Source organism: the organism of the source record quoted next, unplaced genomic scaffold (assembly GCF_019419815.1).
Source record: "Pyrus x bretschneideri cultivar Hongxiangsu unplaced genomic scaffold, Pyrus_bretschneideri_v1 Contig5, whole genome shotgun sequence".
Lineage (NCBI taxonomy): Eukaryota > Viridiplantae > Streptophyta > Magnoliopsida > Rosales > Rosaceae > Pyrus > Pyrus x bretschneideri.
In genome coordinates this window covers 5,703,521-5,731,461 of record NW_025999787.1, presented here as the reverse complement: position 1 = coordinate 5,731,461, position 27,941 = coordinate 5,703,521, and the positions used below count along the sequence as shown (strand labels likewise).

General features: G+C 37.6%; 3 protein-coding genes across 5 annotated transcripts; 1 reads left to right on the top strand and 2 right to left on the bottom strand.

The window, feature by feature from the left end:
• The first annotated feature begins 2,647 nt into the window (after positions 1-2,647).
• Positions 2,648-6,507, top strand: LOC103948907 (ethylene-responsive transcription factor RAP2-7). Of its 2 annotated transcripts, XM_009359995.3 has the most exons (10): positions 2,648-3,376; positions 3,540-3,565; positions 3,690-3,720; positions 3,840-3,927; positions 4,036-4,181; positions 4,425-4,469; positions 4,582-4,685; positions 4,794-4,918; positions 5,286-5,402; positions 5,941-6,507. In XM_009359995.3, the coding sequence occupies exons 1-10, from the start codon at positions 2,856-2,858 to the stop codon at positions 6,175-6,177; spliced, it is 1,440 nt and encodes a 479-aa protein (XP_009358270.1). In that variant the 5' UTR covers positions 2,648-2,855; the 3' UTR covers positions 6,178-6,507. The 2 variants fall into 2 exon arrangements, with proteins under 2 accessions (XP_009358270.1, XP_009358271.1); XM_009359996.3 differs by lacking the exon at positions 4,425-4,469.
• Positions 6,508-10,483: 3,976 nt separating this feature from the next.
• On the bottom strand, positions 10,484-19,836 carry LOC103948908. 2 transcript variants are annotated; one of them, XM_018647891.2, is made up of 14 exons: positions 19,681-19,836; positions 18,651-18,749; positions 17,258-17,385; positions 16,983-17,136; positions 16,774-16,883; positions 16,058-16,141; positions 15,927-15,975; positions 15,741-15,832; positions 14,948-15,086; positions 14,567-14,646; positions 12,967-14,486; positions 12,159-12,272; positions 11,327-12,071; positions 10,484-10,946 (listed from the first exon to the last, which is right to left on the bottom strand). In XM_018647891.2, the coding sequence occupies exons 2-13, from the start codon at positions 18,741-18,743 to the stop codon at positions 11,500-11,502; spliced, it is 3,135 nt and encodes a 1,044-aa protein (XP_018503407.2). In that variant the 5' UTR covers positions 18,744-18,749; positions 19,681-19,836; the 3' UTR covers positions 10,484-10,946; positions 11,327-11,499. The 2 variants fall into 2 exon arrangements, with proteins under 2 accessions (XP_018503407.2, XP_018503408.2); XM_018647892.2 differs by having other exon boundaries at positions 14,948-15,080.
• Positions 19,837-22,358: 2,522 nt separating this feature from the next.
• Positions 22,359-22,811, bottom strand: LOC108867369 (putative pentatricopeptide repeat-containing protein At1g12700, mitochondrial). The gene has a single exon (XM_048569315.1). The coding sequence runs from the start codon at positions 22,809-22,811 to the stop codon at positions 22,359-22,361; it is 453 nt and encodes a 150-aa protein (XP_048425272.1).
• Positions 22,812-27,941: the final 5,130 nt, after the last annotated feature.

Sequence of the window (27,941 nt, the reverse complement as noted above, 5' to 3'; positions counted from 1 at the left end):
TGGGGAAAAAAGGGGAAGAGGAAGGGAGGAAGAGCCAGTAAAAGAAAGGGAGAGGCTGCCACCGACCCTCAGCCATAGCCAGAGGCTGGCGGCGATGGGGTAAACGGCTAGGGTTTGGTTGAGAAAGAGATAGAGCTTTTGGGGGAATCGAGAGAAAGACGATAAAGATAAAAAATTATTAGAGACCGTGCAGTCCACTCTTTTGAGGGTTGTGAAGATTCACAAAGACATTTCAGCCCTTCTCTAGCCACCATCTAGCTTCGAATCTTTTGATTGTGCCAAATTTTTAACACAATTCAAGGACATGTCTCGATTTAGGTTCATTTTCTTGGCATGGAGGGGAATTTCATTCATTTGAAGATGGATTAGCTGTATCTTCTTCTATCATAACTCTATTTTTAGAAAGTTATAATACAAATGGTTGAAATTCCTTTTCAAATATTTAACTACTCGTATTATGAAACATTGTACCGAATCGTGTTCCGTGCAAAATGAAAAATCTCTCCCAAACCATAGCTTTCTTTTGGATGATGGTGACATTTGCTACCTTCAAATTGGATTCTTGCACTCAATTAATAAACCTTAAGGCAAGTGGCCCTCTACCACAGTGGTAGAGAGAAATGTTGCCCTTGCATCACAGTATGAATTTAAACCCTGTCGACTTCCTAATCTAACATATAATCTAATAAATCTATCGTTTGACAAAAAAAATATTAACCTTCAGATTAGATGATGGTGACAATTAATTATCATTTTGTTTTAGGTTGTCGTAAGACTAATCTCAAAACAAACACTTACAAATGACTGGGTTTGGGTTTAGGGTTTAATGGGTTGGGCTTAAGGTTAAACGGGCCGAGGGTCTTAGTTGGCACGACCCGAAAGGCCTGGGTCTTTTTGGATTTGGGTCGTGGACCCTTTTTTCGTCGGGAAAGAAGGCCGAAACCTTTCGAGCTCCAGTCAACTCCGTCTTACCATTTTACCCTCCGATCTACCTATGAAAATGAACATAGAGACGAGGGGAAGAGATACACCGTGAAGTGGCGGAGTTGGCTGGATTTTGGGCTCAAACACCATGGGCTCTCCGGACTTGGGTTCTCGGTTTCTTTGTGTTTCACAGAGACAAAGGAAAGGGAGAGAAGATCCACCACTATGGTGGTGGTGCTGTCGTGTTTCCTTGAGTGTGGTTATTTGGGTGTGTGGGTGGGTGTATCACCAAGAAGCAGAGAAGAATGAGAGAGAAAGATCTGTGAGAGTGAGTGAGCTGAGATAAAGTTCGGGGGAAGGAAAGAGAAAAGGAAGGAGAGGGGTGAGGGTCTACCACGTGGCAGGCAGAGATAGGAGGAGAACTTGAGAGAATCCAAAAAGTAGATCTGGATTGGGAAAAGGATGGGGGCAAAATTGTAACTTCATAAATTTTAAAAACAAATGGGAAATTACAATTAATTTTTGGGGGTGGGGTTTCACATCACAATCCGTTAGGTGTAAATTTTATCGTAAGATGTCTCGGTCTTAGTTGAAATGAGATTTAGAATATTTAAGCTTTTCTTTTCTTAAAGATACGATTGTTGAAAGTTATTTCAACAATTACATGCACTTTAGACTTCGTCAATGGTCTCACCGTCCTCACCAAAAACCAATTGTCCCTACGTTTTCCAGTCACCTATCTTTAAGTGGAACAGGAGCAAAACTTTACTCGTTGCCTTTTATCATGATGCATCACAATATATATATATATATATATACACACACTAATTTTGAAATCACCAAAACTTTTACGAAATTATGTTTCTCAAAGAATTGCTCCAACTACCTCTTAATCAAAAAATATTTCTCTTCTCAATAATATAAGACCAAATAATAAAAATGCATAGTATTACATTCGCTTACATTTAAAAGAAGTCAAGAATCACTAATGTATTTAAGTTATCAATACGCACAAAAAAAGACATAAACGTACAAACATGTGTAGCCCCACTCTACATGGTACTGAGTGTGATTAAGAAGTTTTGTATTCAAGACTTGTGATAGGCGGCACAAGAAACAATAATGTAAATCAATCAACGATATCAACATTCACCAAACATTAGAACAACTTCTACTCTAATTAAACATTTAACACATAACATCGAATGCCATGTGCATAATCATGGCTAGAGGTCGATGAACAAAAGCACACATGGTAAAAGGCTACATATCTACTGTATACTATTTACATGAGGTCGGCAACGGGCAACGGGTGTTCCCATGTACGATACACCGAATGAGGCTAGAGTCGCTAGAGCCTAGAGAGAGAAAAGAAATCTCTTGGCGACGTCGAGGCGACCGGGCAACGATGTAACCGGTTGCTAAAACAATAGGAAAAATGTTAAATTATATGTTCCCATGCTTTTAAAATGGGTCTGAAATGTTACCTCACACGTCCTCTCACCTCCCTCTCTCACCTCCCTCTCTTTCTCTCTCCTCGCTCTGAGTGCCTATGATATTATATATCCTATGACTCTATGACTCTATGGCTTATGGTTACGGAATCACAGCACACACAGCTCAAACGACGCCGTTGAGATTTCCACTCTCAACCACCCCTCGCCGCCGACTAAATGCAAATTACTAACTCACTGGCTTAGGAATCGACGACGTTTCCAGCCTCTTGCTTTGCTTTCTCCCGCGATCGCCGACGCACCGTCTAGTCTATGTATATTTCACGTTTGAGCTCCGTTCGTGTGCTTCTCGGTGTATTGTAGTGGTGTCTGATTCGGTTGATCACCGCCGTCCGGCTAGATCCGGTGATCGACGGTCATCTGAGTGGGGAGAGCTGAAAGTGTAGGAGCCGGAGCTGAATTTGGAAAAAAGGAGCTATGTTGGATCTTAATCTGAACGTTGTCGTTTCGGGGCAAAACGACGTCCAATCGTGCGGCACCCAAATGGACGAGTCGGGGACGTCCAACTCGTCCGTTGTCAATGCCGACGCGTCCAGCACCAACGACGACTCGTGCTCCGCACGCGCCGCCAGAAATGACGCCGTCACGATCTTCAACTTCGGTATTCTCAAGGTCAGGGACGGAGAAGAAGAGGAAGACGACGACGTCGTCGTGACCAAGGAACTGTTTCCGGTCACTGGAGGCTTGAACAATTGGCCAGGGCAGGGGGAGTCCTCTTCATCATCGCCGTTGGTGAGGAAGAATCTGATGGAGCTTGGGTTCACTCGTGGCAGCGCCGGAGAGGTCAGGTTGGTTCAACAGAAGCAACCACCACAACCAGCTGCGCCGCCGCCGCAGCAGCAGGCGAAGAAGAGCAGGAGAGGACCCAGGTCTCGGAGCTCTCAGTACAGAGGGGTCACCTTCTACAGAAGAACTGGTAGATGGGAATCGCACATTTGGTTAGTCCAGTTTTGATTTACTCAATTTGGGTTTACTAAGTTTGATTTAATTTTTTATGGGTTATTCTCGTTTGAGTGAATTTTTTGAATTTGAATGCAAGATTCAGGTGCATCCGTCCCAATTTGGTATTAATCCGATTTATTAATTTTTGATTGGGTGCAGGGACTGTGGGAAACAAGTGTATTTGGGTATGGATTTTTGACCTTGTCTATTTGATTGACTTGGATTAGTGTTAATTAATCTAATTATTTGTCAAGATTTACTATTTGGAAAATTTTTGATGAAAATTAAGTGTTGGGTTTTGACATATAGGTGGATTTGACACTGCTCATGCTGCGGCTAGGTAAAAAGACTTACTCCGTTATTTTGCTTGGATTTTCATACTGTTTGGGAATTTAGATAATTTGATTATTGTGGGAACTGTATGTACTATTGTTCTTAAATTGGGTTTGCTGAATTTAGAGCCTACGACCGCGCTGCGATTAAGTTCAGAGGAGTTGATGCTGATATCAATTACAACCTCAGTGATTATGAGGATGATCTGAAACAGGTTGGAAGATGCATATGTTTCTTCGTTAACCTAATTTTGATTAATTTGTAATGGGGAGTGGGATCGGGTTTTAATCTTTGTTTTTTCTTTTTTCTAATGAATGAGCAGATGAAGAATTTGACTAAGGAAGAATTCGTGCACATACTGCGTCGGCAGAGTACTGGCTTCTCGAGGGGCAGCTCCAGATATAGAGGGGTTACACTCCACAAATGTGGTCGATGGGAAGCTCGAATGGGACAGTTCCTCGGAAAAAAGTGAGGAATTATTTTTGTGGAGTTTTCAATTTTGTACTGTATGGTTTGGGTGTAACCCACATAATCATAGTTGGCTTGGTTTCGAACTTTGAACTGAGAATTGATTTTGGATTAATTCTCAATCTGTTTTCAGTCTTCTCTTTTCGTTGTCTGAAAAACAAGTCCTAGTGCGTATTTCTAAGAAAAAAATAAATGTTGTGGGGACGGTGGTTTCATCATGGAGGTTACAATGCTTGCATGCAGGTATATATATCTTGGGCTATTCGACAGCGAAGTAGAAGCTGCAAGGTCCTAATGTCATGAATTACACTCTACCTGATTGAATTTATTACCCTGAATTCTGAACCTCATTAGGGTTCCATCCAACACATCTCTCCCTTTTGATTTTTCTCGAAATTAGGGCTTATGACAAGACAGCAATCAAATATAATGGAAGGGAAGCGGTCACCAACTTTGAGCCAAGCACATATGAAGGGAAGATGATGTCTGAGGCTGGTAATGAAGGTATAGTTTTACAAATAATTTTCTAGTTGAGTTATTGCCGTCAGAAAAAAGTTCAAGAAATTTGTCTTCATAGGATTGTACTTGATTTTTTTGGTTCCTACAATGCAGATGGCAATCACAATCTTGATCTAAATTTGGGGATATCTCCCCCCTCATTTGGCACGGGTCAAAAGGAAGGCGAAGGGCGACTTCAGTTCCACTCTGGCCCTTTTGACGTGCACAATGGAAAAAGGGTAACGTATAATCAGTTTGATACATCAGTTCCTTTAGATATAGTTTCATCTTGAGAAGCCCCAAGTTTCGTAAAGTTCTTGAAGGGGTGGCCCTCTTGAAGGTTTTCCTAATATTTTGGCTGGAAGGTTTTTAAGGTTTCAGACAGTAAAATATCATGTTGCTGATCTTAACATTTTTGAAACTCACTTATATGACCTTGGAAAGTGAAAGAGGAGCTAATATAGAGTTCATCTGTGGTCTTTTCTTTTTCGTAGCTGTCAAAATAAAATTAACGCGTTTCAGTCTCTTTCTCTCTCTCTCTCTCTCTCTCTCTCTCTCTCTCTCTCTCTCTCTGCTAAAACTGGACATTCTCTTCTGACTTTGCAGATGGAGCACAATGTGAACTTAACGATGAGTGATCCACCTTTTAAAGGGCTAGTAATGACATCAGATCACCATCCACCATTGTGGAACGGTGTATATCCTAGTTATTTTTCCAATCAGGTGAGTTTAAATGTGTGGTCTATAATGACACAACTTGAGTCCAATTCTCTTAGCTTTATGACTTTGTTTTAATCCTTGGACCCTACGAGTACCCTTTTTTCAATAACCATCGTAGTTCAACCTGTATGCACAATGTCATGGTGGTAGGTGAACATTACTTATGTAGTACCAGAGAACACAACTTTGTAGCTAAAGAGCTGTTAAAAAATAATAACATGGCTAGACTCATCCTGTTGTAACTATTCGTAGTTTCGTGGTTTATACAATATCGAAAACTTGGTATACTTACAAATGCTGAACTGTCTTAACTGGCGGTGTTGGAATAAGAATCAAAACTCTCTTTCATGCAAAGAATGCCTTTTCCGGTTTAGCTCTCGTTTATGTGAGGCATTGGAGGAAGTTGCATTTTGTAATTGTAAGGACTATGAAATCTTATAGTAAATTGGGGGAACGAGGATGAAGATTTTTCTGACATAAAATATTAGTATTTATTAACGAAAAAAATTTACTCTTGAATGATGAATCATTTATTTGTCAGGAAAACGCAACAGAGAAGAGCCTTGCATTAGGATCTCAAGGACACCCCAACTGGGCTTGGCAAATGCATGGACAGGTTACCCCAATGCCACTGTTCTCTACTGCAGCATCATCAGGATTCTCATTTTCAGCTAACGCTCCAGCCGCTGCTGTCCACCCCTTACAACCGCCAAACCCAACAGCCCTCAATCTCTGTTTTACTTCACCAGCCGCGGCCACCACTCGCACATCTCAATGAAGCACCACCAAGCGAAAGCCGCGGCAGACTTTCCCTCCGAATTCAGAAACCAACCATACCAACGGTGGCCTTCGGATTCTTTGTATGATCCAAATATAGATTGATACATACACTGCAACTCGATTTCGGACTCCTTTTCCTGTCGTTACCACACTCGGTTGGACATATCAGTACTGTTTTGTCGATTTGTATTTATTCTCAAGAAATATTTGTAACTAACTTGAGCTCTCATGTAAGAGCATCAAGTGGATAAGGTGGGATCTCATCTATCTAAAACTACTTTTGTTCAGAAAGAAATTGTTAATAGTCAGCTCTTTTAAGGTTGTTTTAGCATATGAGCCACAATTCTTGTGTCTCGCATTTGTTCACTTGTCGCCGGTTCGGCCCCACAAAACCTTGCGACACAAATTTTGCTAGGAACAATCGCTCACACGCTCCTGGAAAGTATGCGGGTGCAGTCAAAATACCGTTTGCGCCAAAAGCGTGATGAGTGTCTGTAGAAGTACAACTTAGTGGTAGTGCTGTACATAATGCTTGCCAGTGGGAAGAGGAACAAAATCGAGAGAAGGAATTGTTTTGTGATTGCTTTACAATGAAATCAAAGCTTGTGACAAAGTTGACATGAAACTTCAACGCACCTTTCTGTCGGAAAGATTGTCCTTTGCATCCTTTCAAAGACCAGAATCATATACTTGCTAAACTCTTTACAATTTAGAACAATGCTTCGTTACAAGTTGAGACGTATAAATCACAGTTAAATGTGTAAACAGAAAAGCAAATATTTGTCAAATTGTGATTTGATTGTAAGGATTGCAAGCTGTGATTTGCTTCTAGAAGTGGAGAAAAATTCATTCACCGAATCACCAGTTGTATGAAACGAGTGTCTTACTTGTGAATTTTTATCGTAAAAGTGACTATTTTTCAAATTGAGGTATACAAAATTCTATCCACACTAAATTCTATAAATCACTTGGTGTGTGTTTGGTAGGTGTAATCTTGAGTATGTAATATAATATTATTTAATTTACTCACTAAGCAAATATGTAGGATTCATGTGGCAGCTTCTTCTCAAGAATAAAGTTGATCATGAAAGGATAGTATCCTAATCGTATTAAATGCTTACACACTTTAAGTGCTTTTGGAATTCAAAATACTTTTTTTTTAAAGCGTTCTCAGTCATTTAAAAACACTTTCCAAACGAGCTCTAAACAGCTCATTTGTAGTCCAAAATGAATAAAATCTTCTATGATTAGTGACATTAGTCCAAAGAAAAGAGAAACCTTTTTTATTTGTTTTGCACTACAAAACATGGAAAAGAAAAATTAAAATTAAACTAAAAAGAAGAAATATAAGCATATAAGATGAGACCAATAATATGTTTTTGGATGACTTTTCAGCACAATAATTTGAAGGGGAAGACCCACGTCGATGTAGCCTTTTGAAGTTGTGACCGTGAGTGACACAAAGTGTTTCATCAAATCAGATGCCATTCTCCTTCATTAGAGTTTCATGTATTATCAGTCAAACCACACTTGTACAAACTCTCACTCATGACGCTAATGTGGTTGTCTGTGTATTCGGTCCATCTAAGTCCCTTGATGTATTTGTCATTGTCCATCTACTTTGATTGCTTTCATTTTTGGAAGTAGTTGTTAACTAGAACCTACCTAGGGAAATTGATAGGTTTGAAAGCTTCCCTACTCTATTATTAACGAACAGTTCCTGTTTACACTCTTCAATTCATCTCCTATTGAGTCTATAGAGGTGGCCCGGGGCTTGGCTGGTCCATGGCTTGATGGGGGGGTGGGGTGGGTGGGTGTGGAGCTGTTTGATTTGGATAGGTTGAACTTTATTAGTGCTTTTGAGACGTTGTGTTTGAGATGAGATGGAAGAAATTATACGGAACATGTTCAATGTCGCTGTGATGTTTCAACCCATAAAACACCGCTTGATGTCTCGGCTCCTAATATAATGTTATATATAAATTTCTCTTCACGTACTGTTGTACTGTTGTAATATAGTAGGACACCACGATGACAGTAAACCTATTTCATTTTAGTTTCTTTACCAATGACTTTCATAGCACTTTCATGTGTCATGAAAGTTGCTCTTTCTATGTATTGACATTGTAGATCTTGTTTATTCGATTGAGTTGTCTAGGAAGCCGAATTTATGCCTTTTCTTTGAAGGACGTACATACACGGGATACATTGTCATTGGTAGTGTCTCGGTCTAACAACACACAACGCTATGTGACACACGACATCGCAATAAGTTCTTCATTTTTTTTGTTGTCAAATACGTCGACATGTTAAACCAAACAAAACCATAAAAAATGTGAACATGTGAGTCGCATGAGAAGACAAAGAAAAGTGACTTTTAAAGCACCTGTAAAATTTGTATTCGATTTGAATGGCCACAACTGCAACTGTAGCCCCGTATACTTTGTGTTGTTGTATTATTTGTAAGTGTACTTTGCGTTGGAAGCCCTGCCTCCACTTGTACAAGATAAGTGGTGGAGGGTTGGTAGATCTTCCTCTCCCTTGCAACCACCAAAATTGGATTTCCAAAACTCATTACAATTTACATTTTAGGTCTAATATTCACAATTTGTTTTGGGCATGTTAAAGAATTTTTAGAAAGGCTAAAAATATTTTTTAATAATCAGAAGCGTGTTCTTTGGCACGAAAATTTAAAAAATAATAATAATATGAATTATTAAAATGCATTCAAAAAAGCACGTAAGTAGCATTTCGAACTACTTTTCTGAGAGACCCTTTTTGGAGAAGCACTTTCAATTGCTTTCCAAGATGCACTTGATTCTTTAATAAAAATTTCAATAATTTTCACGTTAAAGCACTTATAAGCATAAGTAATTCTTATACAAGTAATCACAAATAGACTCTTTAATATTAAGACTTAAGTGGATTAATGGTCTCTGTAGTGATAGGGTATTCGGAAATAGTCCTAGTGGAAAATTGTCAACAATCTTCACCACACACCACAAGGGTTTAAATCCTAACTTTTTTACTACAAGCGCTATCTTTCGAATACCCTATCACCAGCAGACCATTGATCTGATTTGGCATAATCTTAAGTCGTTATTACAACAAGCGTTGCCCTCCTAGTACACCTAAAATCGAATTCTCCTTCGGATAAATTAGACTTCAATATCTCTTTCCAAACCCGCCCACCCTTCCTTTCCGACATCAAAGATTGGGCTAAAGGGAGGGTGGACAATGTAAGATAGACATCAATAAAGTCGTGAAACACTTGGTGGGCCAAAAAGTCCAATTGGGTTCTTATGGCTCTGATCTTCCACTTGCCCACCTTAATTTGGTCGATTGAAAATGTTGGGTTCTCAAACAAACATTGAACACGTGGCACTGAATAACACTACCCAAAATTGGTGGGAGGCTGTCGATGTTATTGTGGGCCTAAGGGGTGAGATTTGACTTTTCAAAGGGCCCCACAGCCAGGCCTGGTGTTTTTCTTTACCTTCAGTATGAAGTAAAAGAAAATGTAGACTTTTACAAGGAGACCAAAGAGCACGTGATTGAGAGATTGTACTAGTATTGAGGAATACTTATCTACATGTCGTCATTCTTAAAATTGTTCCGCAAAAGGACGAGTCTGATACTTAATTATTACTGATATTAACGAACAACAATTCTAATAATATTGTGCGATTTATATTAGCTTAGTCTCGGTAATAGGAATAAAACAATAAGAACAATTTAGTTTCTATAATTCTATTGTTTAATTTTAACGATTTGATGCCGGCAATTGTTCGAATTGTTAATAATCAAGAACAACAAATTTAACTCCGCAGTGTTTTTTTTTTTTCTTTTTTTTTTAAAAAAAAAAACTCACTCCCCGTTGATAAAACAAAGTGAAAAACGAAAACATCGACATAGAAATCTCTTGTTCCAAACGTGCGTTAAACATCCTAAATTAGCGGTTAAGTCAATAACATGAACATCGATCAAGGAAGTTGCAAATATGAATAACACGTCGATGAGTTTGTTGACATCAAACGGCCACAAAGTGAGTGGTGCCGGTGAGCTTGTTGACATCGAATAGCCAGAAAGTGACTGGTCAATAAAATGAGGCTATCGGACACATGTATCAGGCAAAAATGAGCCACAAAGTCGGTAAGCCTTGACAAGAAGTTAATGGATACCTATAAATTCCAACCAGTAGTTGTACAGTAGCTATCACAAGTTAAGGAAAAATATGTCGACATCTCGGCAACAAAATGCTTCCATCAAAACCCACACCATGGACTAATTCAATCAACAAAATATAACCAGGAAGCTTCCGTCGGGTATTTTATTCAGAAAAGCAAAAGAAAAACGTCGTTAACTACACCAACCGATACAAGTTAAAATACTAAACTACCCACGACGCCTTAGTTACAGCAGAAACCCCAAACTCAGAATATAATCGGATGAAACGAAATGCATTTTAATTCCAATCACTCGAAATTCTGTTTTCAACTTTGCAAGCACAATACAAACAGAAAAGCAAAAGGAAAAGGATAAAAAAGGTGTAATTCATTAATATCCGTTTTGTCATGTTAGATGGTTAACGCGGTATAAAACTCCCAAACGGAGGTCCGATTTCATCCGTTTAGTTGTGAGAGCAACAATCATATCAGTACAGCAGGGAGTTGAATACTCATCATCTGGAGATGATCAGCCGGTTGAAAATCAACCACATACAGCAACCCACAATACTACATTCGCGTCAAGCATTTATCGCCCCACCTGCATACGCATAGAAAGTAGAAACCATAAAGAACATGCAAGTAATTCACACCAACTTATGATGCAGCACTTCTAGAAACAGAAACAAAGGCTGGCAGGCCAGAGTCTTGTTCAATGCACGACAGATGCTCAAGCGTAAAAGGAAACCACTGATAGATAAAAACGAAGTGAGCAGGCAAATGACCCTTTATATTACACGGGCACCCTACTGGATTTATAAATTAGCTTTTAACTGATAAATAAATGGATGGACAAAAGTTGGCAAACCGACCACATAACTGCCAGCAAAAATTATTTACATGCCACAGTTTTAGTTTTACCGTAACCAAGTAACCAACTAGTAAAACAAAAACTGTGTAAACCAAGTATTTGATTCTTACCTGCAGGATTACAGACCCCAAAAGTACGGGAGTTTGACCCTACATCAGGCTGCCGATAGCAAGACCAGTTATGAGTCAGTCCCATCCTTGAGTACAAGGTCGCAACACCACAGAGCCCTCAATTCCTCCACTTGACCATTCCCAAAGCCATGAAAAGCTATTATCTTGCATGATTACCTCCCAAATGTTCTGTTATATAGATCACCAGAACTGGGCATCCGAAACTTTGATTCTTCATAACCAGAGTAAAACTTGTTGAATCCTAGTCTCTCATTTCTCAGGAGCTCTGACATACCTACATTGCTTCCACCCTGAACCTCATTCCACCCATCCCAGTGGCCATTTGACATGCCCCGGTTTCTGGACTGTTGGAGGGACATTTGCGAAAAAGGGGAAAGATTGCTAGCCGGGGACTGCTCCAAACGCCTTGAGGAGAAACCATAAGAATCATTGATGTGAGAAAAACCATCCCCAAAATCAGGAAATCTAAGATTTTGTTGTGGGGCCAGTGATCTTTGCATCAATAGTTGAAGCCTTGCATCATTTTCATACCCACTTAACTGCGAAGGGAAGTTTGATCTCATTTCTAGGCCTTGGTTGTTAAGCCCACCTTGCAGTCTCCCCTTTCCAACTGCCAATATAGCGGGATCCATAAACTCAATATCAGCGGAGCTCCCAATATTTCCAGTTGCCTGAGGTTGATATGCGTTTCTCAACAAAGATGAATTATCATACAGATGATTCCCTGAGCAGTAGGTAATGAAATCAACAATTAAACATGTACAAGGAAATAAATTAGAAAATTAAAACCCAAAGGTATTTGTTAACCAACCAGACAGAGGGTCAAAGTCCTGATCCACTCTCTCATGAGAAGTAAAGCCCGGAGGTGGTGCCCTGCTTGGCACAGAGAATCCAGGAGGAGCAGAAATTTGAGCCCTTGAAACCGCTGAAAGATACAAACAAGGGTCAGAAACCAAACTAGGCAGAAAAATGCACCCAGGCGGCAGCACAAAAGAACAAAGTAAAATGGAATCACAATAAAATCAATCAACATAGACTAGGTGAAGAAACCCAAGTTCAAGTATTAACAAAATACAAGAACGAATTTGCTTGAAAAAAAAAAACAAAACTTAAAGCTGTAATTAACAGTTAATCAACACCACCGATTTATCAGATAATCCAAAGGTCTGGAAACAAAATTTGAAAATATGGACTCAAAAATAATTTCAATCACAACAGTCAAAGATCTACTTTCTCACGTCAGAGCAGACAGCAGAGAAAGATATGGCAACTATTGAAGACAGAAACAAAGAACACCCAATAAGTATAAAAACCACTCTTGGACATTAGCGAAAAGGACTCAGACACATTGTTAGAAGGGGGGTATAAATATATCAACTAGTAACATGGGCGAGCAGATGATGAAAGGGATCAATAACGAAGTCTTGACTTCATACAAAATGCAAGCCCACTAAACATCAAGAAAGAACATATTACCAAAAGTGCATATGAAGACCCAACAAAACATTATACAAGGCACAAAAAGAAAAACTTGACAAACCAATTGGAAAGCAGCAAATAACGTGAAACTCAATAAATATGAAATAGAAGAGTCCTCCATAAAGCCAGACAATACTCACCAGAAAGCTTGTTAGAAGAGAAAGCTAAATGATTGCTGGCATGATTTTCAGATTCTTCAAAAGTACTTGATGGGAAAACATTGCCAATTCCTAGATTATCCAAAAATAAATCTCTATTTTCAGAAAAGCCTTGGTGGAATGACTGGTTATTAGAAAACTGCCCGCCAACATTCAGAGATGACTGTACATCAAATGCTTGATTTTTAGCATCCTCCTGTCTTGCAAAAGAGAATCTGGACTGATTGTTATTTTGTACTTTCCAAGGACTCGACATTTTGAGAGCTCCAGACTGTCTATCAGTTTCACCCAAGAATTTGGAGAAATGCTGTGGTGATGTTAGTGAGTCATCCCATGTTAGTGAGTCCATCGATAATATATTTGAGATTATGCTACTCTCTCCCTTGTCAACAGCAGTACTGAAATCAGGATTTGCTGCATCATCCAGGAATCTTCCAGTGTGCTTCCCTGGGATGTCATTTAGAAGAGGATAGGAATGCTCCAATGGCCTCTCTGAACCAGAAGATCTGGTTACCATGTTTTCAGGGTATCCATTAGATGTTATTGAAAGACTGGACGAAGATAGAAGTGAACTGTCCCTAACTTTGTTATCTACAAATAGACGATCAGCACTGGCATAAACTGCACCATAAGCCTCATTATGCAACAAAGGAGACCTACAGTGGTTTGGAGCATGTACTGTATTAGGCAAACCAGGCAAATATGTTGATCGACTCACTTCTGGATCCTTGAGTCTTTGATTGTCAAAAGATAGTACATCCTCTTCCACTTCTGAAGATGTACTTGGCACTAATTGGGCCTGCAAATCTAGGGTCCAGTTGGATTGTTCCCTTGTAACACACACCCCATTAACAGGTGTGACAGCTTTATCACCAGTTGTTGGAGGCTGTCTAGATTGCTCAGCACAATATTGTTGGTTCCGAGGCGATTTAACAAAGGAGTAATCTGAAAGGGAACTATTAGGTCCGACTACACTGGAATGTTCAACCTGCGCATTTCTATCAATGCTCATTAGAGGGATATCAGAGCATAAGTTTTGGACCACTTCTTCAGCAGAAAAAATGTTTTCATTTTCGTGACGAGAATTGTAAGATAGATGATTATAGTTGGTGGGATTGCTAAGGTTTGCCTGCATGCTACTGCCTCTATCATTGTCCTTGGATACTGATGGGGCAGATAACTGGCTGCTAACATTCGCAGAAGCAGAGCCTTCATCGGGTGCAGCATGCTTGTCAGACAGATCATTTTGACAATCCACGCCACTACGCTGTTTCACAATCTTCAATGATTCTGGTTTAGATTTAGCATGCACAGTCTGAATTTCTTCATTTAATGCTGACCTATTTCCAGCATCACTATGCACTGTAGATGACTGAACAGTAGCAACAGCTGCTGAAGAAAATGGCAATGTGCAACTGACTGTATCAGGTTTCTGTTTTGAATGTCCATTTGAACTTATTATATGTGTAACTGGTGGTTGGCAGTTTGAAACACGTGTTCCCCTGCAATGTGCATTCAGTACGTTTAGAATTTAATACAATCATACAAACAATGTAAAGGCCAAAAACAAATAACCAGATACCATGAGGCTGCAGCTGGAAGAGCAATAGATCTACCAGAGCTTCCATTTGGAGGAGAACCTCTAATAAGACTTTCAGTATTCTGCGAGGTTAGGGGAAAAAAATCAGAACAATGAAATATGACTCAAACTTGCACTTTTTAACCAGTTATTATTGAACCCTAAATATCCAAAAAGCCTAAACTCGGAAAACTTGTAGAATTCACTACCCCATCAACCTAAAAGTTCTAACAAATATATCAAGATACACATGGCTTTTTAGGTCAATCAGGATAAAACATATTATGAAAAAAGAACAAGAATACCATAAGAAAATAAGCCAATAGTAATGATGCCAACTAGCTTATTCTTACAATAAGTTTCCTACTTAAATATGACACTTACACTTGAACCGTTTTTAATAATTGGTCCTGCCGCAGAAGCAGAACTGGTGTTGCAATAATCATCTAGTGGGGGAGGCAAAACACTCCCTGAACGCCGTTGCACACTGTTTTCTGTACCAGTAATATGCTGTACCCTACTCCTTCAAAACAGTTAAGTAATTATTAAGTCATCCAAGAAAAACACTATGCAAATTTTTTTTTTTTAAACACGGACCAAGAGAAAACAGACAGAAATAAAACTAGAAGGAAAAGTTGGGCGTTACTAGAGCATTTTAAGGTATAATATATTTTCTCAAACGTTCAGTTCCATATTTCTCTTCAATAACCATATAATGTAACGTTTATGAATGAACTTTGAATTTCAATGCAGTTAAAGAAGGAACCATATCAAAATTATGGGATGAATTTATATGAGAATGCTCATCAATACTACAAACAACATGATAAGCATTAAGCTGAACAAAGGCGTTTATGTACAAAGGAGATCTTAGGTTACTATTCCAGATTTATTGAAAGTGTTATGGATTTAGAAGGACATACAAATTGTGCCTCACCAACTTTTTTAAATGCTTCTTGGGGAAAACAAAAGATTTTTCAAGGCTCATCTCATCAGTAACATACCTCTAGCATAAGCTTTAGAATATTTAGCCATAATAAATACCTCTTTCAAAACCTCCTTAAGATTCTTACAATCAACAAAACAAGCACAGTGAACTGGTTATTTTAGAGAGAGGGAGATAAGGGCAGTACACAGGTCATTAACAAAAAAATGGCCAGTGTAGAGAACTAAATACCTAGTGTATGCAGAAATTATTTCATCTTTAGTGAAACTATCCTCCTGAGACCCAACCTCGTGCAGATACAAACAATCAGGATTGGTGCAAGGCTGGAAACAACAAAAGGTCAATCTCAATTCAGATTCAACAGAGCTACAAGACAAAAAAATTCATAAGCCAGATAGAACAAGAAATGATTCATACCACATTCCTCAGCCATGCATGACAATATTTTGTGGTCCCAAAGCAAGCCCTGAAAAAACATGTAAGGACTATATTACTGGCTACAAAATTATTGAAAGAACAAATTTAAATAACTGTAAGCGTGCGTGTACCTCAAAGATCTACCATCCAAGAGGAACCCATGTACATTTTGAATACAACGGATTGCTTCCTCCTCTTTCAAGTATGTAATATATCTGCATATAAAGAAACATTGAAAAAAAAGACACTAAGCACACAAAGGCAATCAGAAGATTGCAAATGATCAATGCTAAATTGGAGATTAGGAAATAAAAAATCAAACATTACATCAGTTAAATAAAAAAAAACACTTTCTGAATGTATGTTGGATGTGGGGGTGTGTTTGGGGTGGTGGGTAACTTTTTGGGGAGTGAAAGCTATTGTGGCCGTATTTCAATTCACTCAGACATGCTAATTAAAAAGTTAAAATATATGACAGTACTCGATTAATTTGAGACCAAAATACTAAAAAATTGTTTTCTATGAAAGAGCAAAAGGTAAGTTTGGTTTAAACGCCAAAATATTGTTTAACTTGTTACCTAAAACTAAAACATAAAGCACTATAGATTAGACTAAAAACTGAGAAGAGGATAATTGCACTTCCAAATTTCAATAAGTTTTTGTGACCTAAACTAAACTTTCTAAGTAACAAGTACATAATTAACAAATAAACTTCTGAGCTAATTAGAAGAATAGTGGGATGAGCTGTATAAACAAACTGTATAAGATGCGGCAATGTACAAAAAATAACAAAACATATGCAACAATAGTACTTTAGTGCCAGACATGTTAAAACAGGTTTACTTACACACTACATGTATTGTTTGGAAATTGCTGAATGACACCAGCTGCTGTTCGAGACATAGACACTTTTTGAACCTTCCCATACTGACCAAAATATTCTCTGCGCTGCAGAAGCTGCATAACATATGCATAAAAAAATAGTGAGTCTCTACAAGCCAAAGCATAGAATTGAGCTAGCACACTAATATCAAGTCCAAAGAGAGGGAGAATTACATCTTCATCTGCCAGATTAAGAGGCAATCCAACTATGTAAACGAGGTTCCGTTGAATGACTCGCACGCTAGTCAGCTGCTTCCGCCCTTCAGTAGATTTCACCTTTGCCTTCTGAGATTTCATCTTTTTCTCAGTGTTGATTTCTGCCACCAGCCTGTGGGCAAAGATTTATTGAGAAAGGTACAAGCAATAGAAAAACAGATGCTGCTTATCAAATTAAAGTTGGAAGCAATTATCTATCTGATGAAATAAAACATGGTTTATGGATTAACAACCTCACACACTTTCCAGCTGTTCCTACAATCTTTTCCTTGTCATAAGGAGTGCGGCATGCAGGGCACCGCCCCTCTGTCTCATCCTTCTCAGCCATGTCCATTATGTGGTGCCAACACCAAACACATATCTGTGATCAAGTTAAAAGTTTCTAAATTAGGCAATCGCGACAATACAATCCGTGCAAAACTTTCAGCTCTCAAATTGCACAAACAAACAAAAACAAAGATTCACAATTAATAAATTCAAACATGCATTTCGAATTAAGATTCTATAGAAGCGAAGCGCAGGGGAGGAAGGTATCATCCAAAATAGCAATGGCATGCATTTGGAAAGGTTCAGGGCTTCAGAATAAATAATATTAATAATAATAACACACACTGACCCAGATACAGTCATACAAGTAAGGCGAAATGAACCCTCAAAAAACCAAATTTGTTCAACTTTGAAAGGAAATGAGGAGGGTGGCAAAAAGCAAAGTTTGATACTTTAACGCTGTACTCAATTCAACTACTCAAGAAAATTACATAAGAGAATTATACTTTTGTTCTTTCATCCCTTTCCATCAAACAAGTAATTTCATCCCCTTATCTTCTGTAATGTTCTCTCCTGTCTATCCATCCCAACAAACAAATTGTGAAAGATTAACTTTAGCAAAAGAAAAAGGTTCTAAGTATTTCTCCATCAGCTGGAAAAAGAGTTTCAAATATCACTGAATCAAGATGAAGGGTTCAGTGCATATACAGGAGCAATCACATTACTAGAACTTCCTCAACTAAAGCCACGAAACAACAAAGAACACTTCTTAAGTTTGGAAAGGAGGGACCAACAAAGATCCCAGAGAAAGTTTCTACAGAAGCATATCACAATTTGTGAACCAATCCAAATATAAAAAAAAAACAGTATAATACTAAAGTTGTCATAACAGAATTTACACTGAAGAACCTGGACCCAATCTAGTGGGGTCAAATGTTTTTCAGTAGTATTAATGGTCAACAGTAAAGAGACTCAATAGTGCTTTGCCTCACCAGGTTCAGGAGTTATCTTATAAAATTCCATCATCTTGCCACTATACTTCAGAACTGATAACTAACATGGAGCTGTTTATAATATGTTTAGGAAAGAGGTCACAACTAGTTAACTGTAAATAGTTCCCAAATAACTTGAACGGTGCATCAGATATGTTACATAACCAAATAGATTAGAATTTCAAAAGCTTATCTATAAATAGTCCATCAGACGTGAAAAGTCAAATGACAATGAGTAATGATGCCGTTCAAAATTCAGCAAAGGCACTATCCAGAGAAAAGGAGAACAAGTATCCACCAAACCTCCCTCCAACCGGACCAACCCCTCGAGAGATTGAGACAGAGATAGAGGGTAAGTATCCCATACCTCATAACCACATTTGCATGGCTTCAATTGCTGATCTGTCAAATCCATCTCCTCCGCGCAAAGAGGGCAAGTCTTTTCTCCCTGGTCACTCATGATTACCTTAAAAACATTTCAAAAAAAAGTGTTAGTAGGTAAAAAAAATGCACAAGACTCAATGCAACTATATAGCAACGGCGTATCTTAGTGGGTATGTGCTCACAAATAAGAAGTAAAATACACATCAGAAATTGCAAACAAATTCAAATGCTTAAATGCAAGAAACGATTAAACAGAAGATATGTTAAATATGACAATGAGGAAGCTAACAGAGAAGGACTCGACACCAAACACAATGCAAAATGAAGCAACCGTTGAATGTAGCAGCTCAAAGTCACCTATATTTCATTTAACAGCAAGATTATTTGCATCATGGTAAATGATTCACTCAATCGTTCATTTAACTGCATTCACATTACGGAAACAGTCATATACGAGTGGCAATTACTTCAAACAAAATCAGAAAACTGGAAAAACCCTAGAAAAATCCCAATCACAGTAAACCAGACCAGTAAAATTGAGCTCGCAACAGTCTGCCAAATCCCCACACTGAAACCCTACAACCCGATTAGTCCATCTAGCGCCATTTTAACATTAACAAACTCAAAATTCAAATCGATCCTGAAACTCAAATCAGATCAAAATCTACGGCAAAGCAGATCAAAATCGAGCACCAATTACAACAAAAAAAACATAATTAGAAAAATATTAATAAAAAGGGGATAATAATCATCAAAATTAAACTAAAATACACAATTTAAAACCTAATCGTTGACATGCAACAGAAGGAACCGAAGACAAGGATGCAAATAGGGGTCAATCAGACGGCCTCAGCCACCGATGGAATAACCAAACAAACTCATTTCAAACTTAATCCATTTTACATAAAATGATTAAAACAATTAGGGATCTGGGAGATTGGACGGAATGATGATCGGAGGGAGGTTAGGGTTAGAGAAGAGAGAGAAAGAGCGAGCAGAGAGAGGAGACTTACAGTTGGGGATCGAGAAGAAGAGGACGAATCTGTGAGGATGAGATTGTGGTGTGAGGATCGCAACGCAGCGAGAGATAGAGAGAGAGACACACACAATAAGAGGGGGTGCTTTTTAGGGGTGAGAGAGAGAGAGGGAGAAGGGCTTGTTTGGATGATGGGTTATTTCCGCATAACGCCCTTATATTTCGATTTAACTACCAACTTTGACGTGGCCTAAGGAACGTTGGAGGAGACCAAATTTTAAAATTAAATATTATATGTAATTGTTAACGATTTGATTATTATTCAAATATTGATTAATATGTTTATTTTTTATTATTAACATATCTTTTAATTTGTATTTTCAATTTGTATTAATTAACGTACTTAATTCTTCTATTCATCTTTTTATACATTTAAATTTTATCCACCCAATAAGATTCTTTTTTTTTTCTTTTAAAAATGAGTCGGTGACTTCACCAAGCTAGCCTACATTTTCAAGAATATATAGTGTAATGGTCCTACTAGAGATACATATAGCTTTTGACCTTAGCCTTATTGTTACAGAGAGATAATCCAATATGGATCATTTATGCGAAATTTTTATAAATAAGGGTCTTTTTCTGTACACATATACATACAAATATGAAATATACGTAACAATGTTATATGATTATCTACATTCTTTGAACCCAACCTCCTTTTAAAAATAATTTTTATTTTAAACTAATATAAAACGACTGGACGAAAATGCCAGCAGAGGAGTGAGTCAGCAAAAGTTGTGAATGAATTAGGAATGGGAGCATTTTTGCTTACTATTATTTAGTGTGGTGTATGTTCACCACTCTATTTATCACCGATGAGTTTGAATTTCGAAATTTGTGTAGTAGAAAAGCACAAATATCAACATTCAAATTCATCTAACGATGATAAATAGGATGGTGAGCATACATCATACTAAATGATGGTGAGCAAAAATACACTCATTAGGAATGGATGAGCAGTCACACCAAAGCTTCCCTTACAAAAACATGGCATTAATTGCCATACCAATGCATGTTCTGATGTTCTGACTTTTTTGTTGTTCTCCCAGGATCCTAAATTTGTGGATTTCCTTCTCCAAACGATGAAACACAAATGGTTGTGTTGCTTTAATGTATCTTCGAATCTCCACTCATTTCATCTGTTTCGTGGGATAACTCTAGTTTTTTTTTTGTTTTTTAATATTTCTGCATTTTCTTGTTCAAAAAATAATAATATATATAATATTTCTGCATTGTCGATGCCGGAAAATGGATCAACAAAAGTAAAGACCAACCCTATATCACATTACACGAGCTAAAGTACGAGAATATAGCATGATTCACACATTTTTCCAGATATAAAAACTGTTTCTAAATGGGCTAAAAGTGTATTTTTTTTATAATTAAAAGCGTTTTTTACAACATTTGGTAAAAAAAATTTAAATTTCTTATGGGTCACGAAAACACTTTTTAAAGAAACATTTGTGAAGGAACGCTTAAATTTTTTAGTAAAATTTTTAACTTGTCAAGGACATAAAAACTTCTTACATAAGCGTTTATGAAGAAGCAATCTCAAACGAAACCTAAAACCGGCATGTACGTAAAGCTACCCAATAAATTATGCAAGTGTTTGCCATGCCGTTAAACTGCACTACTGGTGATGATGCATTTCATCAACAAAACGTGAGGGAAATTAAAATAGAGGGAATTATTTGGGAGGGAGGATGAGTGAAGAAGCATGGAGCAAGAATGGTGGAAGGGATACGAAAAAAATGTGTCGAAAATGAAAACAAAGCTTGAACACAGAGCTTTGAACTTACATAAGTAAAGCGGTAACTTAAAGAAGTTGCAAGTTGAAAGTTACAACTACAACAACAACAACAACAAAAACAAAGTCTTTTCTCATTAAGTGGGGTCGGTTATATGAATCCTAAAACACCATTGCGCTCGGTTATGTGTTATGTCCTCCGTTAGATCCAAGTACTCCAAGTCTTTTCTTAGAGTCTCTTCCAAAGTTTTCCTAGGTCTTCCTCTATCCCTTCGATCCTGAACGTCTATCCATAGTCGCATCTTCTAACCGGAGTGTCTGTAAGCTGCAAGTTGAAAGTTTCATTGTCAAAAAAAAAAATAGAATTTGAAATTCAAAGTTCTGCTGCTGTGAAAAGCAATTGAGCAGGACTGATGATCATCGTGATCCAACCTCCGTGTAATGCCAGAATCCAGCATTCTATTTCTCTGCCGAAATGTATGTTTTAAAATTCACAGTCCTTATACGTACATTGTGCAAAATCGTCGGTGTGGTCAAACTTTTCCCTTCATACATATAACCAAAGGACCCAGCTAACAGGCTTATCAATAAGTCAGCCTAACAGCAGACATATTTGACGAAAATCTCAAGCAGCAGGTCGCATTCAAGTATGCAAGTTCATGTAATGTCAGTTCCATTTGATAAATACAACTGACAATCTTTCTTACCAATGTTGTAGTAAAAACATAAATGCAGGAAAATGGGCATACAACGACACACAATCGACTAAGCAGTCAAGGATGACGAAGCAAATTATGCTTTTGGCAAACAATAAAGCATTCCAGTAAAGTGCGAAACCAGCAGATGCTTCGAGAAATTGTAAGGTATATAAAGCATCCAAAGTTCATTCTCACGGATGCAAATTGATTTCATAATTCTTTTCTTATCAATGGCAACAAAGCTAGATCTACTTCATCCTTAGAGAGTAAATCAATTATCAATTTTGCGGTAAAAGCATTCGTAGAGAAGCCCATATCCACCATTTGTTGAATAAGTCCCATCGCCCTTGACGTCTCATTGTTGTTGAAAAACCCTCGGATAATGGTGTTATAGATGCAACCATCTGGAGAACAGCCCTTGTCTTTCATTTCTTGAAGCAACATCTCCGCTTCGGTTGTTAGCCCGCTACTACAAAATCCACTGATCATTATATTGTAAGTCTTGACATTGGGTAGAAGTCCTTTTGATGATAAACCACTGAAGATATCCCTTGCATATTCAACTTTCCCACCGATGAACAAGCCTTCAATGAGAATATTGTAACTTACCATATTTGGATCCAACTTATTATCTACCATCTCTTGAAACAGTTTCAATGCCATCGGGAGTTCTTGGTTTTAACAAAGGCCATCCATTAAAATATTATAAGTTTGAACATTTGGAAGTTGCCCCCAAGCTTGCATTTGAGGAAATAAGTTATGAGCATCTTGTATTCTCCCCATCTTGCAAAAGTCATCCATAAGAGTGTTATAAGTAACTATATCTGGAACAACTTCCATATCACACATCTCCTTAACAAGCATTTGGGCCTCATTTGCCCTTTTTGGCCTGCAATGGCCATTTATCAGTATGCTATAGCTATAAACATCAATCATGCAGCCCTTGCTAACCATTAGACCAAAGAAAATTTAGCACGTGGTATGTAAACCTTTTTGCGGACCCATGTTACAAAAAGAAATGAGCATCGACCTACGCCAAATTACTTATCGTTCTTTTCATAATTGTGAACCTTGTCACTTAGTACTACGGTCTAGTGATACTCCTCTTCACTTGTAAGTGAAAGGTGTTAGGTTCAATTATAGCAAAAGGCGAATTTGAATCACATTATTTCGAGTTCATTATGATGTTAAGCCCACCCCCTCTCCTTAGTGTAGATAATATCGTTTGTTCAAGAAAAAAATAATAATAATTGTGAACCTTCAAAATGTAAGGACATAAGGGGCATTTTAAATGAAGGTTAACAGAACAAATAGAGAGTAATTTCATTTGGAATGATGGTGTTGTAGAAAATAAGGTCTAATTTGTATTTTTAAGTTATTGGAAATCCATAAATAATTTATCCAACCAGGTACTAAATTGCAAACTCTTAAGCAAACACAATGCATATGAATACAGGTTAAACTGGTCAAGGTAAATGTTCGACATTTTGTTCTAAAGACATGTCCGACATTTTGTTCTGAAGACAAGTTCGACATTTTATGCTTTGAAGATTGAACGACCTCTCTCAAGTCTCAACTGCAACGGCATGAGTCTTGAGTTTTAGAAATAGACAGGGTGGTTTCAACTGCTACGGCATGAGCTCGAAAGGGAAATTTTGTGTGCAATAGCATCATAGCACCAACTTCACTCGCAGCAAGAGAGATTTGACGTCAAGCTATTGTTGGCATGAGTTCCAAGTTTCTAGTATCCATCTCTCCACGACAAACAATTTGAATACATGGTCTTGCTGAACGTAGAGAATAAGAATAATGTGTTGAGGCCATATCATATGCACTGTTCACCTCAGGCGATGAGATTGTACAGCAGGAAATGGCCAAAGCCAACCGAAGTAAATTAATTCCATAAGCATAAGGAGCAGTGTGTAGGGACAACCATCCCTCTGCTAGTAAACAGTTTAAAACCAATACATGGCTTGCTTTATTATTTTCATCATCTTCTCCTCATCCTCCCCACGGCGAACACACTTCTTGTTATTGCAAATCATCACCGTGGCAGCTTCATTGCGTTTCAGTTTTGTTCAAGCCTTTCTTCCATTTCAATTTTTTTTCAAGCCATTGCTTGTGAGATGCATGGAATCGGATTGAACAAATCAAATGGAATCGGTGAGAAAACCACTTGCCATTTCTTCTATTTTCAGTTTCTCACACACCACTATTTATTTATAGATATCAGATTGAACAAATCAAATGGAATCGGTGCCACTTTGCTTTATGTTTTGGATCTGATTGGAACTATCATTACCAATCCCGATTGTGTATAGGGGTGCGTGGATTCTGCATACTCATATCTCCTGGACACTGTTGCTACATTACCAACCACAGCAGCAAATTTCTGCAGGTCAAGTTTGATTGATCTTAATTACTCCATGAAATTAAACATGCATGAAATAATAATGGCATGCAATTTGGACTTGTTAATCAATTGAAGTGACTAGCTACAAAGTCAATATCTTACATGCAATTCCAAAGTTTTTCCAACTTCTATGTAACTCTTTCCATTAACATTGCTTATTTGAAAGCATATTGTGGAGCTAATTTTTGGTCGTGAACTTGATTCTTGTACTTGAAGAAAGTTGCTGTTTCACCATAAAATTAATTGGTTATATGGGGAGTAGTTCAATTTATTTATAAGTTCATGGAAGGTCTCTCCTATCATCAATGTGGGATTCATTCTCAACACGCTCCCTTACATGCAGCGAACTTTCAAGCCTAACATATGCATGAACAACACATCGGGGTAACATGGACCGCGTTTGGTCGTTTTGCTTCATAGGGACAACTTGCTCGGGTACCATAAAGGAAGTTGAGATTTCACCATAAAACCAATTGGCTATACGAGGAGTAGCTCAACTTACTTATAAGCTCATGCCATAAAACCAATGAAATTTCTCTCCTCCCATGTGGATTCATCTCAACCCAACTTATGCCATGACAATTGCTGCGCAAAAGTTTTGCCAACAATTTCCTGCTTTTGGTGATTTCTGTCACAGCTAGAGCCACTTGCCTTGCAACCTCATAAGCTTGTGCTGCAAACATTTCAGGCTCAATGTTACCATCTTCAGGATTTTCTGAGCTAAACCTTCTTCGAAACCTATGATCAAAATAAACTGGTTCCCGCTTTCGGGGAAGTAGCACTTGACTCCGATGATCCCTGGCATTGAGGAGACCGTGGAGGCATTAAATGATTGGACAAGGCTTGTAATAGGATCAGTGGTGATCCATAAATAATCCTTTTCCATCATCTTCATTTCTTTTGCCTTTTTGATCGAATAATTGCACCGCCAATGGGCAGACAAATGCACAACGAAGACTCTACATTGGTCATTTCGAATGTTCTCAACCTCGTCGATTAATGAAGATGAAACAGAAGGAGGGGAGCTACAAGGTGGCTAACGTCTGCACCAACTTGTCTCAAGGCATCAGAGAGATAAAGTAAAACTTCATTGGCTGAAGAATCTCTATCTTGGTAAATTACTATGACTTGATGCCATTCCCACGACCGAACTATAGTGGCAAATTTGCTTCCATTTCTTTCAATTGGTTACGAGAAGTTTGAACCAGAAAGGGCCACAGCTCAGTTGCCCACATTGGATTATCCTCCTTAGCGAAGGAAACAATTAGGGTATGAGTCTTGCCGAGGTCCTAGAATGGCTTGCTTTTTGCTCATCCATAAGATCTTTAGCTGCAGATTGGTTTTCTTTATATTTTTGTACGTCTTCTTGTTATAAGCCTCAACAGTCAATTACGTACTTACTATTGAGTTTTTTTCAAGCTAAAACTAAAAGCAAAGAAGAGAGAAAAATGAACGCATATATGATACATCCCTATATGCACTAGATTGAAGAATACACAATTAGATAGCTTTTGATTATACCTCACATTTCTAATGACAAGATGGTAACACTAAGGATGTTAAGAAATGGGTAGTAGAATAAGTGAGTCAACTCCTCATATGCCTTTGTAAAGTTGCTTCACTTTTTGATATGGGACTACTCTTGAGAATGTGAAGAATTGTAGCACATCGGGTTTAGATAATTAGGGGCGGATCCTTTTTTTTTTTTTTTTCACAAAACTTTTGACAGATGTCTTTGTAGAGCCAACTCTATAATATATTTAACGATCTGAACCGTTTATCTTTCCGAACTCTCTATGATACGAATTTTTATGAGCTCTTTTGCTCATCAGCGGTTTCTCTTGCATCTTACAAAAAATAAGAAGTGTACTTGCTTTCCTCAATGTGGCATGGTTTGAAGCATGTTATTCCTTTTTTGAATAGTATAGTCGTTGGATTATTTGGGATGGAAGATTAGTTGCTTTTTAGTTTGATAAATAATTAGATGAACCCATTATTTATCCTTCGTTATCTTCGACTAGTCTCCTGTGGTAAACGTAATTTTAGTTATGAAAGTGAGATGAAAAAAACTAGGGTAGCGAAATGCGAATTTCAAGATAATTGAGAGTAGTAAGTAAAAATTAGTGGAGCAAAAACATGCCATGTTATCATTTAATAGAAAAGTTAATGACTAGGCTAATGGATGGCAGAAAAATCAAACTTTAGGTATGAAAGTGTGACAAAAAAAAAAATTAAAGTTAAGTGTAATGAAGTATGATTTTGGCGAAACTTAAGGGTAGTAAAGTAATAATTATCCAAGATTTTATATGGTGTGGAATGTATTTAATGCATAAATTTGGGGGTACATATCACCACCTAAAAAGTACGTAATAAAAAAAGTACCAAAAAAGGCAAAGTTGATGAGGTTCAGCTGTCGTTTGCACAAAGATTCTTTCTGCTTCAATTATTTAAGGGGCTTTTAGATCTAGGTCCAAAAACATAGATGGTTTTTAAGAGCGAGTCCAATTATCTAATTACATGTTTTTATGTCTTTTATACTCATTTTATATTTTTTTAAAATATTAAAAATCAATTAAAAATCTTCTAATATTATGCATTTTTCAACTCCAAAAAATTTAATTAATATCTTACAACAACAAAAACTAATATACTAACATAAATTATCTACAAAACATTCTACCTTAACTCAAGTAACAAATATATGAATATATATTATATCTGTAAGCGAGATATGAAACCTAACTAAAAGGTAGGAAAAAACATAATATACCTATAAGCAAGACACATTGATTTGTGACACGTTAATTATAAAAAAGAATCTGTCATATAGATACATAAAAATAATTAACCTGTGATATAGGTTGCTTATAAAAATTAAAAATAAAATCTAGGGTAAATTACATTTTCATACCTCATGTTTGGGGTCTATTTCAATTCCTTACAACATCTTCAAAACATTTCACTTTCATAGAGACACCTAATTTCGGGTGGTTTTGTGGCAGATTCATCTTGGGGAGTTTAAGATGGGGATGAGTTTGGGATGGTTTTGTGGTAGATCCACCTAATCTCGGGTGGGATTTTTGAGGGTGGGTGATGGGGATGAGAGAGAGGGGTGGCTTGGGTGGGATTTTGGGGTGGGTGATAATGGATGGGAGAAGGGGGTGGGTGGGGGAAGGGGTTTTTTTTTATTTTTTATTTATTTTAAATTCAGGTTGAAAAAAAAATTTTAATTTTTTTTTGCCACATAGCACACATTTGGCAACCACATGGCATATGTGGCAGCCACGTCAGCACTTAAGGATCCATGGATGGAAAATGTAACAGATGTATTATTTTGAAATAAAATAGTACTTAAGGTATGAAAGTGAAATGTTTTGAAG

Coding starts and splice junctions, on each gene's coding strand:
- LOC103948907 (XM_009359995.3), top strand. CDS start 2,856: ATGTTGGATCTTAATCTGAACGTTGTCGTTTCGGGGCAAAACGACGTC. Junction 3,928..4,035: donor ATGAGGATGATCTGAAACAG/GTTGGAAGATGC, acceptor ATGAATGAGCAG/ATGAAGAATTTGACTAAGGA. Junction 4,686..4,793: donor GTCTGAGGCTGGTAATGAAG/GTATAGTTTTAC, acceptor CCTACAATGCAG/ATGGCAATCACAATCTTGAT.
- LOC103948908 (XM_018647891.2), bottom strand. CDS start 18,743: ATGAGTGACCAGGGAGAAAAGACTTGCCCTCTTTGCGCGGAGGAGATG. Junction 15,976..16,057: donor TTGGATGGTAGATCTTTGAG/GTACACGCACGC, acceptor ATGTTTTTTCAG/GGCTTGCTTTGGGACCACAA. Junction 15,087..15,740: donor ATAATTTCTGCATACACTAG/GTATTTAGTTCT, acceptor ACTGTTTTGAAG/GAGTAGGGTACAGCATATTA.
- LOC108867369 (XM_048569315.1), bottom strand. CDS start 22,811: ATGGCATTGAAACTGTTTCAAGAGATGGTAGATAATAAGTTGGATCCA.